This window comes from Syngnathus leptorhynchus, chromosome 11, assembly GCF_054491065.1.
Source record: "Syngnathus leptorhynchus isolate UIUO chromosome 11, UIUO_Slep, whole genome shotgun sequence".
Classification (NCBI taxonomy): domain Eukaryota; kingdom Metazoa; phylum Chordata; class Actinopteri; order Syngnathiformes; family Syngnathidae; genus Syngnathus; species Syngnathus leptorhynchus.
This window is the reverse complement of record NC_141205.1, coordinates 10,381,867-10,401,052: the sequence shown is the minus strand read 5'-3', so window position 1 is coordinate 10,401,052 and position 19,186 is coordinate 10,381,867. Positions and strand designations below refer to the sequence as shown.

Sequence of the window (19,186 nt, the reverse complement as noted above, 5' to 3'; positions counted from 1 at the left end):
AGTGACGAGTGTCGGGACTCTGGAGACTAATGCTGAAAACAGAAGTCTCATTTGCCCACCCAGTTAGCAAAGGTGATTTCCAGGCCCTAAAATTTATGAAGCGCAACATAAAATCTGCTGAATAAACTATAGAGGTGCATGAAAATGTCATCCGGATTTTCCCCTCGGTTAAATCAAAAATAATTGATGATCATTAAAGCAGTCAACACGACACTCCTCATCCATGTTTAAACAGTGAAATCATTGAAGTAAATGTTAGGTAATGACATCCCAGCAGGCAACACTGTGTGTATTTAACAGCATCCTCAATTTATCCGTTTAGCTTATTCTATTCATTCCAGTTGACTTAAAAAAAAAAAAAACAGGCATGTGAACCACTACACTACGAGGCCTTCACTAAATCTTTTTGTGCCAAACAATTTTGATTTTGCTGGATTGTGATCTAACCGTGCCTAATACTGCGGCTTTCATCTGCCATGACTTGACCACGAGGCTAGGCATAGAAAAAAAAAAAAAAAAATGCCATTTTTAAGTGACAGACAACCAGGAAGCACTATCATGTCAGTAACTTTAACAGACAATGTCAATGGGGCTGATGTCAAAGGTCAGCTAGCAGGTTAATGGTGATGCTGGAGGGATGAGAATACATCACAGGCATGTCATTGAACGTTAGTACCATAATATGTGTGTGTGGTCACGAAAGCTGTATATTGGTGTTGAACTCATATCAGCGAGGTAAGAGCATGGCTGAGATGGATGTGACATCTCATTTAAGCGAGATCACCGCCACTCCATTCCCCACGGTGCGTGCGTGTCTGTACGTGTCCGTGGGTACGTGTGCATCTTATCTCGGATGCCATCTGACCATGACAAAACAAAGAGCTCATAAATTTTGATATACATCTAATGGTCAGTTTAATACTGAAAGCCCTCACTGTGCGTGTGTGTGAAAGTATTCGGTGTGTCTTTTCAATCACTCCCAAAGTGAACTCGTCTTGAAGAAAAATGTGCAGACTGATCCATCCAAATAGACAATGATAGTGCCCCGCGTGTGACGCACACACACTACATTTATTTAATGCCTAAAGGTTAATGTGATGGGTTTTTTTTTTGCTCATCTCGCAGGAAAAAAAAAACACGCCAAGCATGCCGGAGGTTGCTTCGCGTTTCGTCTCATTGCCTGTCAGTGGGCGCGGGATTATTCATGTGGAGTGCCTGAGAGGGAAAACACATGTGCTAGAGGAGGCTAAAATAAATAAAAATGGCAGCCGGAAGGCCCGAGTAGAGATCAACAAAAAGAATGATGAAATAAAAAAAAACAATCTTTCATTTTCCATCCATACATTTTTGTTTTTATACACTACCTACATTTATACACCTTACACTCACTGGTCGTAAAATTGCGTACACATTAAAAAGTCACTTTTCCAGGAGTTCAGTTCACATTTACATTGTTACTCCAATAATAAAGATTTTGTTTTTATGGGGATGTTCATTTTTGACTGGAGTAGAGCTAAAGCATTCCCGTATTTTTCGGACTAAAAGTCGCTCCGGAGTACAAGTCGCACCAGCCATAATATGCACAATAAAGTGAAAAAAATATATATATAAGTCGCACTGGAGTATGAGTATTACCTTTGGGGCAAATTTGTTAAAATCCAACACCATCCCGCGATCGAATCCTTTGTCCTTTATGTAAACAACCGCCGCGCCGTGCCGTTGACGTCACTTGCAGTTCAAATTACAGTAATCCCTTGCTACATCGCGGTTCGTTTATCGCGGTTTCAGTACATCGCGGATTTTTGAATTTTGAAAATTTGTGAAAAAATTCACATATCAGTCGCTCCTGAGTACAAGTCACTCCACCCAAACGATGGGGGAAAAAAAATGCGACTTATAGTCAGAAAAATACGGTACTCTCTTCTGCCTTTCATGTTCATCTAGGTGAAGATGAGCCTGTTGATATTCTCGGGCATGAAAGGCAGCCGTTATCTCCCATCCACCCCAGCGTGGATACATCTACGTGCGTTTGCCCTCGAGCACCCCCCTCGTACCATCCGTGCTTTCTGCCGCCTGGTTTGAATTGGCATGAAAAGGCTGCCTCTGCTCTGTCGTGCCACCCGTCGACGGCTCCCAAAGTGTCTCGTCGCATTCGAAGTACTGCGGCGAGAGTTTGCCACACGCTGCGCACTGTTGCGCTCAAGATAATTCAAACTCCACAACATGGCGGTGTTTCTTCAGGTGTGCCAGTCAAGCAGCCCGATTGGCTTCCTTATATCATCAAGTCGATTTGTAATTATCACACTTAAGGACAATTAGTCGCTGATGACTGTAAACAGAGTTGGGGTGATTTGCCATTAAATGAGGCGATAATTTGGCGAAGCAATCGGAAAGGTATATTAGCCACATATTAGCACCAGTAATGGAGCCATTAACAAGGAAAACCAGCTGCTGGCCTTTCAATTTCCTTTAGTAACACAACTACGTTGAAATCATTTTCTCCAAATGAAATAACATCTTCGATATCTATTTCATTCTGTGTCATGCCTCCAAGTCAAAATGAGACTTGATTTCCTTCTGTTTCATCATCAACATACACGTTTTGTCCTTTTGATATGATGAAGTTAGTCTTGTTATATTTGTTGCATTCATTTGCGTGGATATGAAATGAATTTGTTTGGTTGAGAATAGAAGTTAGCTCATCTGATTTCTAACAACTACCGTACATTTAGTGTAATGGTTAATTGTATTTTTAATCATTTGTTTTAATTTCCTATTAAGATGATTACAAAAAATATGTCTTTAAGTGAAACCAATCCGCAGCACAAAAGAAGGTTTGGGGCATGCTGAACAGTGCGAGGGAAAAAAAAAAATCAATGACAACTTTGATTAATCGACTTTGACTTGACTTTCATCCAGTTATAAGACGGCCAGAAAACATTAGGGACCAAAAAAAAAAAAAGATTCAAATAGTGCAGAAATAGTGTTTGACATACCTTTACAATTATTCAGACAGAAAATGGTTTTCCCTTGTCTTTTAGCATCAAGAAGCAGCCGCTAATGAGGCTTGTCGTAAGCACTTTTAAAAAGACATTTTGCGCCTCGCACCTGATGAAGTGCAGTGAGGCCGTCTTCGTTGCAGAGGTCTGGGCTCACGTTGTTCTTCAGCAGGTAGCGCACTGGTGGAAAACAGACAAAGGAAGTGATTCATGAGAGCCAACGGCTTGGAAATATTGCTATTAAGCTTTTTTCTTCGATTGGCTTGGATTAATGCGCTCGCGTTTGCAAATTGTACATTGATGGAATACCAAATGTGTTGGCTTTTGAATTACAAATCATCTTTTGATTGTTTTTTGTTTTATTTTGCCCCAAAATATGCAAACATAGATAGAGAAAAATGAGACACTTGTTGTTACAACCATGATATGCAGAAGTGCATGAAAAAAAAAAAAAAAAATGTCAAGATCCATCCTGATCCTTTTGTCCCCTGATCCTTTTGTCTCTCATTCAAGTCAATCACAGTTGTGGGAACTTCAATCTCTCATATTAACGGTCCTGTCGGGATGTAACCTAATTGACTTTGGGGAAATATGAATGGCATTGTCGGCGAGGGTGGGGCTATTTGTTACGAGTGGGGGTTGGGTGATGTAATGACACGTAGGATTACAGCGTCTGCCGGTCTAGTGGCCAAAACAGATAAAGCCTTCACAAATACACACACACACACACACAGAAAATAAATCAGCAATGTGAACTTAGGTAAACCTCTGAGCAGGATGTGATGCTTATTGACATCCTGTTGCTGACGCCATCTGTCTATAGCCCCCCCCCCCATCCAAAAACTGTCCAAAGAATGAGAGATTTGAGGTTATGATTATTGCCTGTCACTCTTGACCTAATATAGCCTTTCCTCAAATACGTTGTTCATTGCACTTAATTGTCAGACCACTTCAATTGGTCATCAATGGTTGCCATGACAATGACTCCATATTTCAAGTCAGTATTGTCAAAACCACTTCGAAACATTTTGTAACTGCTTTATATTCTAGTTGAGGTATTATTCCAGACATATTCTTGAACTTTTAGATAATGTCGTGTGCATTCATAAAGGAAGAAAATGTTCTCCCGGGTTAGAAGTGACTTTAGCTTTATGCAGTGTAAAAATAGATGACTTTGCTCGAGGATGCATTTACTTTAAAAGGAGCTGGCTTTCTTTTTTTTTTGCTACAAGTGCTGTAGTCTGTTTCGAACAGCTCATAAAAAAACTCACTTTTTTTTTTTTGCACAACGTCCTCCGCAAACAGATATACAGTGACCCTTTTTAAAAACGTTTACTTTTTACCATTTTAAAACTTTTTTTAAGTTACGCGCAAAGTTTTTGTAGAGAATCTAGTGCTCCAATATTACTCTCACTTCAGATTTTTTCTGCTTCACGCCTTTCTACTAGGATTAGGTGTGTAATGTCATTGAACTATTCTGCTACGTTCTGCTTGGTAGTGACAGAGTCCTATCATGTCCAAGTCTGCCATAAATATGGCCAAGGACGAGGTTATTTGTCACATACACACACTAACACACACAACACCGATCTGTATTATTTGAAAGGAGCCTGGAGCTTGCGTTCAAAACATCGCAACAAATAAAGAGAAGCTCTCGTTAATTACCAGTGACAACCTTTCAAAGCAAGACCATCCACACTCGCAGTCATACCTAGGGACAATTTCGAGTCTTCAATCGGCCTACCAAGCATGTTTTTGGAGGAGGAAACCGAAGTGCCTGGAGAAAACCCACGCGGATCTGGGAGAACATACAAACTCCACACAGGGAGGGCTGGAGGTGGAATCCAACCCGCACCCTCCTAACTGTGAGGCGGACGTGCTCCCCAGTGCCCCACCGAGCCGCCTCACAATGATCATTTTAAACCTAATACAATACACAAAGCACACAAGTGGGTTTTCATCATAACCCTGCCACTAATACGACTATATGCCCATCTGGTGAAGAAAAAAAAGGCAAAATGAGTTTAGTTAAAACTGTGTATGACATTCTGCTCAGCTTTCCAATAATACACAAAGAACATAAATGTCATGGACGGTGCCGCCATGCTGTCACGCACATCTGGTAGCAAAAAAAAAAAAGAACACAAGGGGCATTATTTTTATTCCTACTATAAGTCTAACGCAAAACACAGTGCAACTGGCGCATGGGTGGAGTTTTCTTTCTTTTGGTATTTTGCTAGACTGCACAGGGGCGCGTTGGCGCCATTGTGCGCTGTTGTGGGATGGATCATTGCAAAGTCCCTCATTCACATTAAATTCAAGGCGGTCAGAGCGCTCGCATACTTAACATTTTAGAAACAGAAATAGACTCGCTGGGGTCCGTGCATGACTTTGGCAAGTAAAACGCATGATCTCTCCTTGCCAATATTACAATACACAAAGACAACGTACGTAAGTAGAAGTCTCAAAATCCATCGAGGACAGGCAGTACTTCTCCTAAGACTCAGTTATTTATTTACAAGCCATTAAAAAGTCTGTTTTCTATAATATGTCGGTGTATCGGAAGTAAGAGTGACTTCAGTCGGTGCCGCAATCCCTTGAGAATGACTAAACACGCAAAACACGTCTTTAAAAAGCAATCCATTAGCTGGGAGGGTCACCACGACGATTATCTGCCGTCGCAAGCAATCAGCGCACATATCTGGCACATGACTTCCTGGGCGGGCTCGGTGAATTCCAAGCGGCGGGGGAGCTGGACAAGATGCTTCCCAAAAGATAAAAAGATATGTCAACAAACAAGGGCACAGGAAAGGGAGCGCACCCTTCCTTCCTGTTATCTCAACGGGGGCACGCCGTCAATACTGCTAATGTTAGCGATAGGACCGTCCCAAGCGGACCGGGAGATAGTTCAAAGGCAATAACGCCGGCGCCGCTGTGGACCCCCGAGTCATAACACTTATTAAAACGCTTCATTGCTGTTGTGTACTTTCAGTGGATTTAAAAACATCTACACACTCCTGTTCAAATGCCAGGCTTAAAATAAATATATATAAGCCTGAGATGAATCAGTTTAAAACTTTTTCCTCCATTAATGTGGTCGATTATCCATACAATTAATTGAAAAAATATTTTTTTTTTTTGAGAAATAAAAAAAAATAATAAATGATGTGGTTGCACAAGTGTGCACACCCTCTTATAACTGGCATGGGGTGGCTGTGTTCAGAATTGATTAATTAGATGCAAACTAAATGGCAGTCAGCAAAAAAAAAACACCAGAATTTTAAATCTGTCATTTTATGATAATATTACCCTCGAACTCATGATTTGTATTTCCATTATTTTCTCTGGTGAAGTGTCTCGAAATACAAACTGTTGATCTTTATTAGCTTGCAAGAAAATGTCTTTTTTTTTATTTATTTTTTTATGTTGTTGAGAACCTTCCCTTTTCCAGGCAATTTCTTTGGGGTTCAACTTGAGGTTACTTAACATGAAGCAATACAGGAACAGTTTGTTGGTGAGATGAGAGTGGAAGATCTTTTATTGCATGGATGAATGTGGAGTCACAGCGTGGCTCCCGAGGGCTCTCAATGAGAATCAGGCCAACTTATGGTCGGCTAACATGCGTATTACGAGAGGCGAGTCCATGAATCGACGATTTTGATGCAGAAGCTCTTTTTGGGATATTGAAACGGTAAATCTTTGTTTTGCGGCAATAACACCTGCCACGGCGTCTCCTTCTATCACACGCTCTGCTGTTAAGATACGCTTGATATGCTTTATGTGATATGACTAAAATGCCACTGTGGTTTATAATCCTTCTGAGCGAGCGACAAGCTGTAAAAATCCAAGACAGTATTTTTACTGCTTACTTATATATTTTAAAAATACGTAGGTCTGACAATCATAGCGAGTGTTGTCTATCCGTCTATTTTCACTGGCGTTTTTCGGTATTATGCGAGAGAAGAGGGTTCAACCTCGGATCGGCCTGAAATTGATTAACGCATCCATTCATCCATTTTCTATGGCATTTGTCCTCGTTTGTTTAGCCAATTCCATCTCAAATAAATTTTAAGCAACATGCAGGGTCCACCTTCACAGTCTGGACAATTTCGAATGGCAGTCAGAAAAAAAATTGTTTTATAGACTTCATAGACTGCGAGAATATCGCGAGTTACGTAACGTAACCAATAAAGACGAGTGAGCCTAACCCAGCCGATATATATTCTCCAAAACTCCACTTAATTTAACTCATTTAAAGATGAGGCAGAGACACTTTATAGCTACCTATTCTGTTACAAACAATGCCAGAAGAGCTCATGCGAATGTGTTCCTCGCGGCTAGGTCCAATATACTTCCTCAGATTTCCGCCACACAAAAAGTAGGCCACATCCATAAGTAGCATGGAAATGACATTGGTTTTATAGGACATTTGGAGAGAAGAGCGGAAATATAATTAGCTTTCCGCCAGGCGTTATAATTATCCCGATGACCTATTGAGGGACGTTAATTGTACGCTACGCCGCCGCAGGACAAAACAATGTACGGGGTCGCCATGAAATAGAATAAACATAACACGCACTGCTGCGCACGATTGCTTCACTCTATAATGCTGATGGTGTCATTACTGGGCAAATCCTTCAGGCAATGTTGCAGATGCCGGCAATTCCTTTGACGTTATGATTGATTTTTGTGTACGATCTCTATTAACTTTTGTTCAACACATTGAGACTGAGCTGATGGACTGTTTTGACAGGACAAATTGAATTTGGACAATTCTGGGTAAATATTTTTTTTTCTTCCTCAAAATGAGCCAAAAGGAATCACAGATAGACAGTTTCAATCAGAGATGGACTCTTTTCAACCAGCACACTCATTTGGTGCTGCTTTGTCCTCAAGCCAAGAAGAGGCGGTCGACGTCACGCTCGAAACGTCAATGCGGAGCGGTAAAATCGACAAGTCAGCGAATCGGTGAACGCTTACTTTATATGTCATGATAAACAGTGCTGTATTTTTTTATCGTTTACATTCCCTATGGCTCCCAGATGCCTAAAACAAATGGCTCCTTGTTTATCACAGCACAACAATGGAGCTCCAACATTGTCTGACTGTTTTATTCACACAAGGCCTGCTGGCACGACACGGTACTGTTTTCCGAGTCTGGTCCAGTCTGGCGTTTGATCTATGTGCAGTAAAGAGAATGAAAAGTAGTTGCTAAATAAAGTCTGGGAGAGAGACAAATGTTTTATTTTGTTTCTCTCCCTCTCCAGCTGTGCGCCATAAAGATGGCTGACACCCTCTGATTACTGGAAGGAACCAAAAGTTCGGCCGGCAGGGAGTCAAACCAGACTCTGAGAGTCCCATCTCGACACTACATATGTGAGGTAAGCATCGCTCAAATTGACTGGACAGTTTTATCATAACATTTGCCAAGTTTTAAAAAGAGGTTTCAGTTGCTTTTTGTGCTTCTTGTGTTGAACATAACCACTCTGTGGAATGAGGCATTCTGGTTTGGTTTAGTTTTGGTTTGGTGAGGCCTAATCCTTGGAGGATAATCCAAAATCCTATTTCGGGATTATGGGCAGGGAGGAGGGTCTTTTCATTGACTATTATGTGGAGGTGTGTGTGTGTTATTAAGATTTTGTCATTTAAAAGATCTGATTGATGTATTTTGTAACACTAAAAAAAAAAAAAAGCACTGATGTGAGGCCGACATCCCCCACCCCACTGCCCTGATTGATGTAAAAATTTGAAACCCTGAATCGGCCTGATTATCCTCCAGCCCAAGGCCCATATGGCAACCATGATGATGCAAAATGAGAACTGCTGCTGAGTAGCTTGAGGCCACAGTGACCTCAGGTACCATGGAAATAGGAAGAAGGAAACGAAAGGGACCCGGTGGAACTACCAGTGCCGATCGTAGACTGATTTTCAATCATTGTAAATAATTGCAGCATCACTAAGTGGCTGTCATATCATACACTGGGTGTCCATTCAAAAAGCATCCACTTGGGATTTTATTGCCTAAATCTAAAAGTCTGTTTGGCACTAACGCTATGGGGTCCTATTTTGGTAGACTGGCACCATTCTGGCAGACCTAGGGCATTTTCTATTAGATTCCACCTGGTAGACCTACTAATTTGGTGAAACATAGGCACATTTTTAGACTGCCTAACAGCAGGTCAAAACGGTGGTGCAGTTGGTGTCACGTGATTTTCAATACCCAGACAGATTTTGTGGATATCGTTCAGGTCATTTCCTTCATAATATGACAACATCTTGGGAAAATTCCTAGCATGTTTGTGGGGGAAAGGCGACTGTCTGTAACTGCCCCACCTCGCGTGCACAACCGATTGAATCATCCGCAAGGATTGATCTTGCGATTTAACAAACACACTTTGTCATGTCAGCTACATTCCATCCCCTTATGCCCATTTCTACCTGTGCAAAGTCTAGGAAATGACCAAAAGCAAGAAAACTCTACCCATGTGTACAGTTAAACTGCGTTTTACACTAGACTTGCGCTGGATGTGATAATTGGCCCCCCCTGACTCTATTTTCATTCGGTCTTGTCATTGATTGCAGTTAATGGCCAATCTATACGTGGCGTAGCTCAGTCTGACTCTACTACCATCATTGTCCATCTTTTTTTTGCTTTTCATTTTGCTATTAGCCTTTCTCCATGACAACCATAGTGTACACGATGATCATTATAAAAAAAATGTCTCGATAGAATTTTATGACCAAAGGCTTAATGTCATTTGCTTCGCTGTAGCTTGTGCTTCTGTTTATGGCCCACTTTGCTGAAAGGTCTGAGTTGTCATTTTGACTGGCAAATGAAGGAAAATGTCAGATACTCAAAAAACAGTTTTTGCTTAATCGTGCTCGGAAACAAACATCTCGGCTCAGTGATAATGTTGATTCTATGAGAGGGCAGTCAAATGAAGGAAATGAACACGAGTGCTGTAAAAGCAAAGGACACAATGACGGAAGGGATCAGTGAACCGCTCGAGTATAATAAACAGCCTATTAGTGATGTGTCACATTTACACAGGCCAGTCATTTGCTAAATGATGCGACTGAATAAGTAAAAACGTCAGTCCGGTCGGTCTCAGTAATCCGAAATGATGTTTCATGAGCAGAATGAGTCAGTCGCCCGAGCCGAGCCACATAGACTCGCCGTGCCAGTCAACCGAGCGGCAAATGTCTGCTGGAGTCTATACCCTAATTTTAATTTATGGAGACGAAGCATGAGGAGAAGGGGGGTGGTCAAGAAAATAGCCTTGAGCCTGCCCTGAGACGTCATAAAAACAATGAAGCTAATCACAGAAGGCTGGTGGGAAACGATGAAGGCCTAATCTGAAAATAGAGCCGTGTTAGCGTTGAGGCCGACAGAGCGTAATTAAAATATAGCCGCTCGATTTGCAGGCTAAGACTGGTACTCGGACGATGACAAGCCTCACACGATGTGATAGATGTTACATGCGCAAGGATACATCTTATCTCCAAGTCTTAGTGGTGGCACGGCTTCAAGCACCAAATGACACTTGAGTAATCAACTGCCGCATTGTCGATGACGACCTCACGACACGGGATAGCAAACTGCCTGCATGCTCTCCGTCATTAGTCTGATGATTTCATGAATATGGTCAGTGAGAAAGTTGAAAGGAACCATTAAGCACTTCACAATTTAAAAGTTGTCAAATGTGATTGGGTTGAATTATTCTAAAACAGTTTTTTACTATTAATGTGACCTATGACCTGTACATATACAAAAATAAGATCAATCGACTTAAGTGGATGACTCATTAGAGCACAACTATTTTTAAAGGGATGGCCACTACTATGGTGAGTATATTTAATACCGAAGCATTTCCTGACAACTCAGCTCGGAGGAAAGTACAACCGTATCGTAGCTGCTACGACAATATGACTGGGAGTCAAAACTGAGCATTGTTATCTTTGTGGAGGCAGGACTTTTCATACAGCTCGTGTATTACATCTGGTTAGATAGCGCACACGGGACTATTGTTCGGTCTCGTCTCTGTGTAAGGCGACTGATAGCCTCATTGTTATGACAGGAACACGTGGACAATGCAAAATGCAAAATGCATCAGTTTCTGCTTTGACCCAGAGAATCAAATTGTACATTTGTAGACAAAACACAGTACACAAATACCGATAATTTGAGACATATTTGAGCATTTTTCTTCATCTTACGCTCAAAGATAGCAGATTCTCTTGTCAATTAGCAGATTGTGATCCTGAGCAATTATCGCCTGATGTCCAAACCGAGGTGTGATGCAAAGTCACTGCAGTGTACTTCCGTGTGCATCTTACGAGACAGTTCAAAGGTGAAATGGGCTTAGTAAACAGGTGGTCCCCGGTTGTCATGATCACTACTCGGCTGAGCAGGGAGAAGAAAGAAAATTGCTATACTACAAAAAAAAAAAGAGGCACTATTTTTCACTATATTGCACGCTAATAAACAATATGGCCGCTCACCCACATTAACGGTAGCCATCTTCACTACGCTATGAATCCCTGCTCTTTTTACGAGAACCGGAAAAAAAAATCGAAATGGATAACAAGCTTCTCTCCTCTATTTGGTCTGGATCCAATTCCATTAGAAACGTGTTAGGCAGCAGCAGCTGCAGGGGTCTTTTTGTAGAGCCACTACTAATGTATAGTTTGCCCCCACTCGTGCTTCTAATTATGGTAACAAGGTGTTAGAAGCATCTCTCGGTGCGATGCCTCGACATCACGGCAACAGCAATTCACAAACACGGTCTATAAGCTCTGGTCAATGAGTTCTGCTCAATTAGCTGATCAATTGTGCATGTTTTGCTCAATTGTTCCTGCTGTTCCGGATGAGTTGTAGGCATGATAATTAATAGCGCATTCTGTCTATCAATAATAGTTCTGCCTCAGTGGTAATCAAAACTGAACATTATCTATTGCAATTGGATGTCATTAGGGCATTTTCATCGTACTGAAAATAACTTAGGGCGGCGTTACCGATGACATCAATTAGAGTCCCGGATATTATTTTCATCACCAAGTTGCTGAATTATGTTTGTCTTTGATCGTGTGAACATGTAGCATACGCAGAGGTAACATCATTGTGTCGAATAATCACAAATGTGCTGCTTATCAGAAGATATCATTGCTAGCTCGTGATAATCTGTTTTATCTGCTGTAAATTGGCCAAATTGTAACAAGAGTCTGTAAAAGTAATGAAGTCAAACTTCTGTCATGCTTCTCCTTTAAAATTGGTCATTTAGTTATACAATTGAACAAGAATGGGTTTCGTTCGGTTGGTCGAGAGAATTCCGAGATATTTTCGAATCCCACCAAGAATCAAATTCAAAAATATCACTGCATTGATTCATTGATCTTGAGTTTGAACCCGAATGTCTTCACATTGCCTTAAAGTATTCTCACGCACAGTGATGTGTTCTAATTACATCACATTACGTCTCGCTCCACTGCCGCTCGCATGCGCCCATATGCTCGGCGACGAAAGCCGCTTCGCTCCAGTGAGACCGAAGGCACCAGAAGAAGACAAAAAGCTCCTGAGAGAGCTCATTTGCACACAAATAATCGAGCACGACTTCTTCTTCCACATGAGGCGGCCTGGCTCGTTGCTGGAGCCCAAAATCGACTCGCTCCTCCTTGCATGATCTTTATGCTAATGACATGGTAGGAAGAAGGGAGAAAATAGGCAGTGAAACCAAAAGCAAATGTCTAAAAATGGACCGTGGATTTTTAGGTTGAGGCTCTCCTGACATGGAGTTGGATGTTATAATTGCCAGTGGGATGTGAGGTGTAATTAGCGTGTTGTCAGTGGTGAAAACTGCGATAGGCTACGCTGCTATTCGTAACAATCCCTTTTCAAACTATGTGTTGGCATAACAACCAGACACCTCATCGCTTAAACACAGTCGTGTGTCTTTGTAAGCTTGTGAATCAATCTCCAGATTGACAATTCACTTCTGTTGAAACCTATTCAAATGGAAAAAACAAAAAAAGGCAAACTAATTCTTTTGTTTTTATGGCAAACTAGTCAATCGGTTGCCATTTGTAATCTTTTGACGGCATATGTCGATACTGCTAAAAACCAAAGGCTCTTTGTTGTAATAAATGATCCGATTCCCATTACACTACCCCGTCATTACTGGCGGAGACTTTTCTGTATTTTCATGTTGGATTTGCAGATTATCCTGGTGTATATTTCTCAGCCCTTGAGTTGTTAGGATGTGTCAAGTTAGGATGCATCCTCTCCACAAGCGCGTACCCCCCTCTTTAGTGCCATTCTGTACCGCCAGCAGCCTCATCCATAATGGAGACACTATTATGGGAGCCTCCTTAGGTTGGATTTACACTTTAGATCGGAATACTCCATTCCAATGTAGTGAATATTGCATATCCAATTTTCTTGACTGTCTATTTCCCGTATATCACTGTTTTCATTATTACCTAATTCTTTAAATCCGAGTAACCTCGGCCACTCGCCGTACCGCTAATGTGCCGTACTTATAACCCATCTGTCTATTAAATAGGCTAGCGTTTTTTTTTTTCAAACTCGCTGATCTGTACTTTTTACTCTACTACGCTGAACTGTATTTTGTGGACGTCACGCTCGCACCACACGGGTTCCGCCATCTGCCCAATCGGAATTGTGCCACGTAGGATGCAAAGAGAAAACCATCTGTCGTGGAAGCGTTAATGCAACACGCAGGAAACTGAATTCCGTCCAGGGTTTGGAGACAACCAAGGGGGGCAAGAGTCGAGGATGTCGACCTCCCGGAAATATCCAGAAGTGTGTCCAGCTGCCACCCAGGTTGCATGTTGTCTTTTTCTTTCATCTCAGTCACCCGCACATGTTCGCCTTAATTACGCGGCGGCTCAATGGGGCCGAGGCAAGTTCACGAGTGCAAAGCAGATGACAAACCCGAGAAATATTCTGTTGGATGTCTGATGTATTTAGGCCAGGTTATTTTTAATGCTAATGTCCGTAGTGCGTAAAGCCTAACAAATGTATCACAGCAAATAAAACAATGCAGCATCATGAAGTGCTTTGATGAAGACGCTTTCAAATTCCAGATGTGATGTTTTGAACAGGAACACAGAATTACAAAGTATAATTTAGGTTAAAATTCCACCCCAAAAAACTCAAAACAAAATAACCTTATGTCTCCTTTAAAGTAGAAGTTTAAAGCCGTCGTTAATCTTTGTTCCAAATAAGTGAAAGGGTTGCATTACGTTTCAAAAAGTTCACACTTATTCACCTGAGATAAATGAGGCGGCCTTAACGGAACCGATGATTTCGACGAGAATATTCCCTTCTCAGACTTGAAAGACAGCTTGCACAAATAAAGGATGTGCAGCGGCTCCATTCGTCTCACTTCAGCCCACTTGTATGTTCAAGTGAATTTAAATGAGAAATCACATCTCAAAGACAGCTACGCGCTATCGTTCGATAGTCGAGTCATGTTTTTTTTTGTTTTTTTTTTATTTGTCCCCTCGCGCACAACACTTACTGTATTATCTCCAAAAGAGGAAGGCGGGCCGATTGCGCCAATCCATAAAGACATTTTAATTAAAAGACTGGCAGAGTTTGTGCTCGGCGTGACAACTCCATTATTCCCGCGGTGATAAAACATTGGCCTAGTCGAACAAATTCAGCTCATTAACTGGCAGCTCAAGTGGGCGCCATCAGATAGAAGTGGTATTTTCTGAGAGGTGACACCAAATGTGGAGGGAGGGAGGGAGGGAGGGAGGGAGGGAGGGAGGGAGCATTTCAATGTGAGCTTTGACCTTGTCGCACACTTACTAGACAATGCAATGAGTGTGACGGTTGTTTCACAATGTAAACAGACTTGGATTTTATAACATTATTTTATTTATTTAATGATTTATAATGAGGGTGGAGGGGGTAGAGAGTTCAGGATCCTAACAGCCTCACCAGCAGCTTCATACTCCAGGCTGTTAGGATCCTGAACTCTCTCCTCCTTCCACCCTCGAATGCATAACGTCCTGGCTTTTTGGGCTACGTTGGGCTCTTGTCACCGTGGGATAGTTGGAAAGGCTATTTCGATCTCTTTGTGTGTCTTGACGTGAAGAAGTTGACAATAAAGCAGACTTTGCTTTTGATTTCATATCACAACTCGAGACTCTTCAAAGAAAAAAAGAAAAGGGCTGGATATCATTTCAAATGATCAGGTTTCTTACGTCAGTCGAGATTTGACCACAGTTATGGAGTTTCTAAGATAACTTTGCACACGATGAGTATGCAGCCAATGAGTGCGTCTACCTTCATCCGGATCGTTCCTGGCCGACGCTTCCAGGAGCGCCACGCTGGCTGCGAACGACACTCGCCTCTTGGCCTCGACGTGCTGGTAGCCGTTGGCGGTGCGTCCCCTCCTGTCCGCCTTGCGCTTTTTGTTTTGCATCTCTTTCTCGTACACGGCCCAGCGCTTGAGCTGCTGTGTGCGCCGCTTCTGGGCCGCCCGCAGCCTCTCCAGGCTGGGGACCTTGTCCAGCTGCTGCAGCTCCTGGATCAGCTCCAGGTGGTTGGCCATGACGGCAAAGTGTCAGGGTGGGGTGGTGCAGTCGGGGCAGCGGGCAGAGCGATGCAGATGGGGAAAGTCTAGCGAGGGCTGCACCTTCGGCAGTAGCCTCCTCCTGTCAGTACCTTCGTCATTGTTTTCATGGTTTCAGCAGCAGTTCTGACAAAACGGCGAGGGAGAGAGAAAGGTCATTATTAGCAATATTAATTATTAAATAATGATAATAAAATTAACAATATTATCATCTTAATTGAAGTTTATTATGATGAAAATTGTATCACCTTTTCCCAATGAAATGAATGAAAATACAGATAATTTATTTAAAGCCCGTCCTAAAGTAAACGACACCTTTTTGTTTGTTTTTTCTATAATCATTATTTATGAAACAGTCATGTAATTCTTTGGACTGCACTTTTTAATCACTGATCTTAGCTAACATTATATACTAGATGAATCTATAACATCAAACAAAGCTTACAGTATTGACCGATGAAATTAAGCTTTTTTTTTTTTTATTGAAGCCTTTGCAATTTTAAAACTGCAACCAAGTGAAAAGTTGTGAAAACATGAGGAGAATATGCAAACGCCACGCCGGAGGATCTAAACTGAGATTCAAACCGATAATCTCTCGACTTTGAGGCAAATATGCTAATCATGACACCACCGTGCTATCTCTGTCGTTAATTAGCTCAAAGAAATAGAAGCCAACATCGTCAAACAACTTGGAAAAAAAAAAAAAGCTTGCATATTTCATTTTCCGTTCGCCTCAGACGTCCGGCTTCTGCCACTCAATCAAGGTTAACCACTTCCTGGATACTGCACATGAAAGATAAGCTCACAAACTAGGGCAGCGCAGTCGTTTTTTCCGACGACTGCAACAAAAAGTTCCACTCGAGGGAAGAGCAAAAAAGCCAAAAGACTTTGAAATGTCGACAAAGGAAGGCACCTACTGCTTTGTGTGCTTTTTTTTTAACTTCTCAAAAGAGTTTGAAGTACAACATGATATTCTTTGACATCAAATCATCTGGGCAAAATCTTCTGCCCCAACTCTCTTTGCTTATTCACACTAAAGTTAGCATTCAAATGTTTGAATCATCAGCCACTTACTCGACTGGATGCCTGCCGTGCCGCCTGATCCCACAACCAGTAGTGACATTTGACGCAAAGTTTCGTTTCCTTTGCAGACGCCACATATAGTCAGAAAACCAATTGTCATGAATTCCAGCATCACTTCGGGTATGTGTGACGATTGTGCAGAAGTGAGTGACGTGCAAAAAATAGCGCTAGACGTGAAAGGCAAATTGGAAATGATTTTCAAAGCTGATGGTTAAAGAAAAAGCTTTGCAATTTGATCCGAAGGAATCGCCAATGAAAGCTGACAGCTATTTTCTTGTTCCCTTCTGTTAAGACAGCAACATTGAATGTGTCTTTTCAAAAAAAGACTAAAATAGCCAAGAAGCAACATAGGGATGGGAATTCTCATTGCTTAACTGATTAAAGAATTCAGTCTAATGTGCGTGATTGATTGTTAAAGATATGACGAGAGAACGAAGAGCTGTAAGCCCCCCACTGTGACATCACGGCCGCTCCCCGGGGTCCAAGGCTTGCAAATCACAGATTGACCTCAATCAGCTCCCTGGCAGCAGATAGGAATGCTACAGAACATTGCACATTTTTATTGAGAGGAAGGGGGGGGGGGGGAAGTGGCACTGCCTCAATCGGATGTAGCTTATCTGAGAAAATAGCCCCAACGGTGATAAACATTCTCGCCAGCCTTCAAAGAGATTTTTGCTGTGAAAAACGGTTTATATGTATTCTGTTTTGACAGGTGCATTCACAACAGAAAAAGTCTAATTTGTCGACATGACAAGGAGGACGTTGTTTCTCTCTTCAGCTATTTTCACTTCAAAATAAAACAAAATAATAATCATGACATGGCTACCCTGTGTGCATCCTCAATAAACCACATAATCACATCTGCGTGGTCAAAAATAAAATATGCCGTTCCCATCATATGGACAAAAATAACAATATTCCCACTTCATACATTAGCCCCAAAAAATCTAAATGCAACATGTTTGTTTGTGTTCCCATTTCTCATTATCTAAATGCAAAGGTAGGACATTTTCTATGTGCACAATTGCTCCCATATAATGTGCACAAATCTATCTAAATCTGTGCTAGTAAGCATTTCTCCTTTGCCGCCATAATCCATCCACCTCGCACGTGTGCTTTAGCAAGATGCTAATTAAATAGCGTGATAGTTGCGCAGATGTGCGCTCGTCTGCTCACAATAAAAGCCAAAGTTGATTTGTTGCACTGTGTCGAATATATGCTGCTGATTCGTTTTCACATCACAGTATTTCACATCATGCCTTGTCGTCAGGTCCTATTTCCAAATAGAAAATGCTAACAGTTGTTATGCTAACATACTGCGCGATAGCAACTTGAGTACAACAAAATGGAAACTCAAACTATTTTTAAAATGAAGTGGAATGGAAATGTTTATGTTGCACAACCAGTAATCACTGGACATTTGTATGCATTAGTTTACGATATATAATGAGGAATATATTTATTCTACATATCCTTAATCACCTCTGTAATGATGATTACGATTTCCCAGTGACCTCAATCCAGTGAGTTGAATGAGATTTGATGATGTGATTTAAAGCTAATGATTATGCTCACTCAATAGAAATGTAGGAGAAGGCATTTGAACAAAATTTTAAGACAATGTTAAACATTTTTTATTGTCCTTCATTTTATGTCTCTGCACATCTATGGTGGTTTAAGACCACTCGGGGACACTCGATCTGCTTGACTTGACTCCCGTGCTTGCAATATTTGTGACTTTTAAAAAATGTTCAGCACTCCTCTTTATAAAGGTTATTGCATGACATAAAAATCATCATTTTCTTGAACGTTTGTTGGTTATATTAGTCATGTAAAACGGAAAAACTACCGACTGTTCGGATAGCGGCATTTTATCATTTTTTGTACTCAAATTGGTATCTTGCATGCCAAACCGTTCGCATGCTAGCTTTTTGTCCATTCTGCCTTTCAAATGTACCCAACTAAAATTCTGTGTCTTGTTCTAATTAAAATTAAAATAAACATTGTCGTAAAAACTGATTACAAACAGTCATTTCAAGACGGCATTTTATTATAATATATTAACGTCACCTTTAATTGATCAAAAGGTGGCACAGTCGTAAAAATTATATTGTACTGGAAGTATGTATGTTTCCCATGATATACAGTACTGACAACCAGTCTAGAGTTGATTAACGTCTTTATTTACACTTGTACAGCAGCAAAAATGGCCTGTTCAGAAAATAAAAAATGTATGATAGCAACAGTGCTCTCCATCCCGACTTGTCGACACACTTCTTCAAAACACTGCAATGATGAAGAGGCTCAGATGCATCTGGAGAGCTGCGGCGGCGATGCGCCACTTGAATAATCTCTCCTCTATCTCTCTCCCTGGGGCGTCCTCTCGGAGGACATTTTGATTCTGTCTGGGTGACTTGTCCTAGTTGGCGCTGGGCTCGTTGGCAGCGTGGAGGGAAAACGTATCTCCTCGGGTGAAGCCTTGATTTAAGGAGCTCTGCTCGC

At 41.5% G+C, this 19,186-nt stretch overlaps 1 protein-coding gene across 1 annotated transcript in view; it reads right to left on the bottom strand.

The window, feature by feature from the left end:
* The window catches only part of ppp1r16b (protein phosphatase 1, regulatory subunit 16B), a 34,961-nt gene that overhangs the window by 7,673 nt on the left and 8,102 nt on the right, over nucleotides 1-19,186 (bottom strand). Inside the window, exons 2-3 of the mRNA XM_085923789.1 lie at nucleotides 15,313-15,727; nucleotides 3,109-3,179 (exon numbers count right to left, since the gene is read on the bottom strand). Of these exons, the coding sequence (XP_085779915.1) occupies nucleotides 3,109-3,179; nucleotides 15,313-15,580 (339 nt within the window). The 5' untranslated portion in view covers nucleotides 15,581-15,727. The remainder of the gene's footprint in view (nucleotides 1-3,108; nucleotides 3,180-15,312; nucleotides 15,728-19,186) is intronic.